The sequence below is a fragment of the Elephas maximus genome, chromosome 16 (assembly GCF_024166365.1).
Source record: "Elephas maximus indicus isolate mEleMax1 chromosome 16, mEleMax1 primary haplotype, whole genome shotgun sequence".
NCBI classification, from domain to species: Eukaryota; Metazoa; Chordata; class Mammalia; order Proboscidea; family Elephantidae; genus Elephas; species Elephas maximus.
In genome coordinates this window covers 49,428,703-49,434,006 of record NC_064834.1, presented here as the reverse complement: position 1 = coordinate 49,434,006, position 5,304 = coordinate 49,428,703, and the positions used below count along the sequence as shown (strand labels likewise).

Below are 5,304 nucleotides of genomic sequence, written 5' to 3'. Positions count from 1 at the left end.
GCCTTTGCAGAAAGGGGAATACTGTTTATTTTGTGTGAAATTCATGAATAGACGGGAGAGGGGAGTAAGGGAGGGCCTCAGCAGCTGGTGGTATTTTCCTCCACCCTGGAAATCCCAAACCACAAAGAGGGGGCTGTAGTGTGTGTGTGTGTGTGTGTGTTTTCATGTTGCAGAGGGTGCTTTGGAAGACAGTGCATGTTGAGCACACACAGCATCCCAGCCTGGCAATGTTCCAGTTGAGTTTTGACATCTTCCAGGAGAATCCAATTTCCTGGCTGCAGACTTCAGACTCAGTGCCTAGGAGGGCAAGGAGCCAGCAAGGATGACTGCTAACTGCCCCTACACCCGTTCCAGGGCATCTCAGTCAGCAGGCTGTGGCTGGCTGGGGAATGGAGGCAACACCAGAGAAGGTACCGTGGTCGGCAGAGAAGAACCAGGGCCTGAGTGCCAGGAGACCCCACTCTGCCACTCTGCCCCTAATGCTGGGTGGCATTAGGCAAATTGTTGCCACCCCACCCTGGGCTTCAGTTTCCCCTTCTACAAACTGATAGGGCTGGATTAGAGTGGGCCCCTCTGCCTCCACCACCATAGTCATTCTAGGTCTGCCTATCAGGCAGAGGGGCTTCCCAAAGAGAAGGACCACTGACAGCCAGGATAGGAGCCTTTGGAATTCCGTCTGGTCTCAATCAGGGACAAACACAGGCAGTTTTCTTCCCTCTAGTTCCTGCCCTCAACAACTCTTGTCCCCTGCCTGTAACTGCACTGGCAATCTGTGAATTCATCTTTCTTTCCCACCCAGAAGGGACTGGGTCCCAGGATGGGGGGTGTGAGTGGGGGCAGAAAGGCAGCAGACAGCAGGGCAGGGTGGTATAATAAGATGGAGGGAGGATAGGGCCCCAGCACAGAGCGTCACTGCAGAGGACCAGAGCAGAAGATGCATAATACCAAAATCAGACAAACCAAATTTTATTCAGAAAAGCAGATTAGTAATCACACTAAACTACTGAATAGGCACATCGGTCCCCCCTCCTTGCCCACACTCAACCCTTCCACCCTCCCTTTTGGCCTTTGTAGAACACTGTAGAAATTCTCGTCCAGGTCTGCACGTGGCCCCAGACTTTTGAGCTGGGAGTTACCCAGCATGATCTCGGGCTGGACTGGATGCTGGTGTCCAAAGAGGATGAAGCCTATGAGATTATCACCAGTATCCAAAAGTCTGGGCCAGGTCAGATGGCCATATGTATGGCACAAGGCCTCAAGTGGGAGGAGGGCATGCATGTGGGGGCTGTCTTACACGTCCTTCTCACATCCAGCAGACAGAGGAACTACCAAGCAGCTGGAGGCCAAGTGGAAAGGCACATCTAGAAGAGTCACAATGCGCTGAAATGCTACAGGCACATCTGAATGGATAAGGCACTGTCAAGGCCAAGGAGATTCTGCTCCTGAATAAGGTCCCCCGACCACAGACAGAGCACCCTGGGCTAAGGGCTAAGGAGGGGGCTCTCAGGGGGCCGGACCTGATCTGAGGATGCAACTTAAATGATGATCTAAACACAGAAAAGAAAAAGGAACAAAAGCTGGGGCTAAAACCCATTGTTTAGGGTTCAGGGGTACAGAACTCAGTTCCAGGTGTCTGGAATCTTGTGCCCAAATCAGGAATCAGGAATCTCCTTGGGTTAAGGCAAAATGAGTCTTCCTCGTATTGATTCTTCCATGGATAGTGTAGAAGCTTGTGTGAAGGGAAGATGCTGAGCAGAAGTTGTTCTCTCTCCCCCATCTCCCTCGACAGATAACGAAGCTCTGAAAACTTCCACTGGCCTGAGCCAGAATGGTGTTGCAAGCCGGGAAAATTGGGCACTCGGAGAGATCAGCACAACCAAGCTCTGGGAGTCTCCATGGCCTCAGCAACATGGAAGCCTGCAACAGAAGGACCAAAATCACCGGGCTTCCAAGGCACTCCCAAGTGCCACAGCAAATTCCACGTCCAGGTTTTCGCTGACACCAGTGGTTGGAGCTTAGGGACCAGTTACCTGCCCAGCTGCGGGCTCCAGCCTAACTGAGACATCAAAGGACTCAGGGACCTTTGGAGTTCAATGTTCAGGGATTTCCCAAACGAAAAAAAAATTACTATAACAGTATCTCTAACATGTATGAATCCCCTACTATATATAATATAGGAGCCCTGGTGGTGCAGCAGTTAAGAGCTCGGCTGCTAACCAAAAGATCAGCAGTTTGAATTCACCAGCCGGTCCTCTGAGGCCCTCTGGGGCAGTTCTACGCTGTTTTTTTTTTTTATGGGTCAGAGTCGACTCGAGGGCAACAGGTTTGGTTTTTTTTTGGCTATATATAATATGGGGCCCGGGTGCAAATGGTTAATGTGCTCAGCTGCTAATCGAAAGGTTGGAGGTTTGAGTCCACCCAGATGCCCCTCAAAGAAAAGCCTGATGACCTACTTTTGGAAAATCAGCCACTGAAAACCCTATGGAGTACAGCTCTACTTTTACACACATTTGGTTGCCATGAGTCGGAACTGACTAGAAGGCAACTCGTACCTGGTGCTATCTGTAGTATAGCATGGTCCTGAAGAGGCCAGATTGCCATGGTTCAAATCCTAGTTCTGCCACTATGAGCTGTGAGACCTTGGTCAAGTTATTTAACCTCTTTGGGACTCATGTTTCTCATAGGTAAAATGAGAATAATAAAATCCATTTCAACAGGGTTGTTGAAAGGATGATATGAATACATGTAAAGTACTTTGAGCAGTGCCAGGCTAGATAAGTACTATGATGGTGATGTATGGAAAACTGATTAAGTGCTCTACACCATCACAACCACAACAGAGGGACCCAACGCCTTTACACCTAAGCTTTAAAATCGTGTTCACAAAAACAGTTTGGCCTCCCCTATTCCAGTTTCTAATCCAGAGCATTGAACTTTTTCATAGAGCAGAACTTCTGAAGGTTATAGCAAAAGATTGAATTTTCACAACTCTCTAAACATTGCGGTGACTATGTCACCCTTCTAGCCCGTGTGGGAACCTGTCCTCTGTATAAAGACCTTTTAACTTTTGGAAAAGGAGGGGGCTCTGTGTTTTTTAGTCAAAGGTGTATGATCCCTTCCAAAAAAGCAAGAAGTGTCTTACCTCCCAGACACTTGGCCAGCTGTTCACTCCAGCTCCAGAGATTTTTCTCCTCTCTTGGGTGATCGTGACCCTCCAGCTTCATGGACAACACCAAGATCTCTTACACATGAAGTTCCTTTTGACTGGGAAACCATCCCAAGCAATGTCAAAGGATGTTCTAATCCACCTCCCAGGTCTTGGTGTATGGGCTCTCTCGCTGGCCTGGCAAGGGCAAGCTGTCTCCCTCTCTCTGCTAGGGAACGTGGGAAGAGAACATGCTCCCCAAATCTCCATAGACCGAAGGCAATGGCTTGGGTCAGCACAGCACAGGGCTGTGTGGAATCTTAAGGTGGGTAAAACTGGTCCAGGCCCCAAGATAATTAATACTGTAAACTAAGTTACCTGTGCTTCTTTTACAGCGGACTTCTCAGAGCCTTTGGTATACAAATGTATTGTCAATCTTCAAAGGGCAATAGCGCCAATGGCAAATCTATTTGCTCTTGAAATCCTCCTTTAAAGGAGTATCTCCAGGGCAGGGTTAGTGGGAAGGTAAACAGCGCTGGACTGAGAGTCCGGAGACCGGTTCTAATTCTGTTCTGGCTGTTCCCAAGAGCAGATCCGGGGTCCTTATATGTAAAAAGAAGGGGGGGAACTCACCCTAACTTTCCGTGATGATTTGGAGGGGGGGGGCGGTGAAGCAGACGCCTGTGAGAGGAAGGCTGGGAAGGGGCTTGTATCACTGTGAGGCTGGGGATCAGTGACCTGTGTGTTTAGACAAAGGCTGGGCAGGCATATGTGAGAGGACTCCGAAGGTGCAAGGGTACAGCCGGCCCTTCCCATTCATCCGCACCTCTGCAGATGGGCACCAGCCAAAGACATCAAAGTACCGAGGTGTGTGCCGGGAGGGGCTCCTCAGGACGTTTGCACAATCCCAAATTCGTCACTCATGCCAGAACCAGCCGAGGCCTCTCCCCAGCTCCGCCAGCGGCTGCTTGCCGGCCTTCTACAGCACCCGAGGCTGGACGGGCCCGGAAAGGGTGCTCTTCTGACCGCGGGGCCGGGAGTAAGGCGCAGTCACGCAGCGCTAAGGCTGGTTCCAATTTGGAAGCCTCCTCCGGATCTACGCGGCGCCTCTCCACGTCTCGCTCTCAGTAGGGAAGGGAACAGGAACCGCGAGGTTTCGCCTCGAGGCGGCCCGTCTTAGGGTGTGCATCCACCCCTCCGATTGCAGCCCCGCCCAGGTCCCTGGAGAGGGCGCGTCCCGCGCAGCGCTTTAGCCTCAGGGCCCGCCGTTATGTGGGAGCTGCGTGTCAGGGTCCCCGTTCCTGGGCGTGGGCGGCAGCAGAAAGGCAGGGCAAGGGGAGGGTGCCAGGGCGCACGACCGCGGGGCAGCGGCGGCAGGAAGGACTGTGGCGCCGCTCTCCAGAAGGTCCCCCGCCCGGGTCGGGCCCGCGACGGCCGCGGGCGGCCTCACACCACCTCCTGTTCGCCCTGGCAGAGGCGGAAGCAGCCGTATAGCGCCGAGAGCAGGTAGAGGCCAAGGCACAGGCCGCCGCAGACGGCGGCCGCCATGAAGGCGTGGTAGGCGCAGGGCAGCCGGTAATCCTTGATGTTGCAGTAGCTGTGGAGCTGTGTCTGGTGGATCATGATGCCCGTTGCGGCGCCGTACAGCGCGGCCGCCAGCAGGTCGTGGGCCACGTTGACCAGGAGCCAGCGCGCACCCAGCACGGGCACCAGCTCGTGCTTGCCCAGCAGCGTGAGGAAGTAGAGGCCCAGGGTCAGCAGCCAGAAGAGCACAGACACGAAGAGCGCGAAGTGTACTGGGCCCTGGTACCTGCTTGTGGCGATGGTGATCCAGAAGGCGGCGCCGGCCAGCAGTTGCAGCAGCCGCAGCACGCCCAGCGGGCTGCGCAGGAAGGGCCGCTGCAGGCGCACCGCGCCTCGGGCCGCGCGCGCCTGGGGCGGCGGCTGGCGCGGGGGTGGCGGGAGCATGGGCGCCGGGCGCGGCGGCGGCGGCGGCGGAGGCGCCCCGAGCAGCGGAATGGCGGCGCTTGTTCGCGGGGGCGTCCGGGCCGAGGTGCCCGCTGCGCCCGCCGCGGCCTCCGCGCTACCTTCCGAGTCTGTCTCGCTTCCTCTTCCCTTCTACCCACCCTTCCTCCCCTCTCTGCTCCCTCTAGCCCTCC

At 54.6% G+C, this 5,304-nt stretch overlaps 1 protein-coding gene across 2 annotated transcripts; it reads right to left on the bottom strand.

Annotated features, from left to right (window-relative positions):
* Nucleotides 1-950: 950 nt before the first annotated feature.
* MARVELD1 (MARVEL domain containing 1) lies at nucleotides 951-5,304 on the bottom strand. Of its 2 annotated transcripts, XM_049855669.1 has the most exons (3): nucleotides 3,779-5,304; nucleotides 3,143-3,264; nucleotides 951-1,917 (listed from the first exon to the last, which is right to left on the bottom strand). In XM_049855669.1, exon 1 carries the CDS (start codon nucleotides 5,111-5,113, stop codon nucleotides 4,592-4,594), a length of 522 nt encoding a protein of 173 aa, XP_049711626.1. In that variant the 5' UTR covers nucleotides 5,114-5,304; the 3' UTR covers nucleotides 951-1,917; nucleotides 3,143-3,264; nucleotides 3,779-4,591. The 2 variants fall into 2 exon arrangements, with proteins under 2 accessions (XP_049711626.1, XP_049711625.1); XM_049855668.1 differs by having other exon boundaries at nucleotides 3,143-5,304.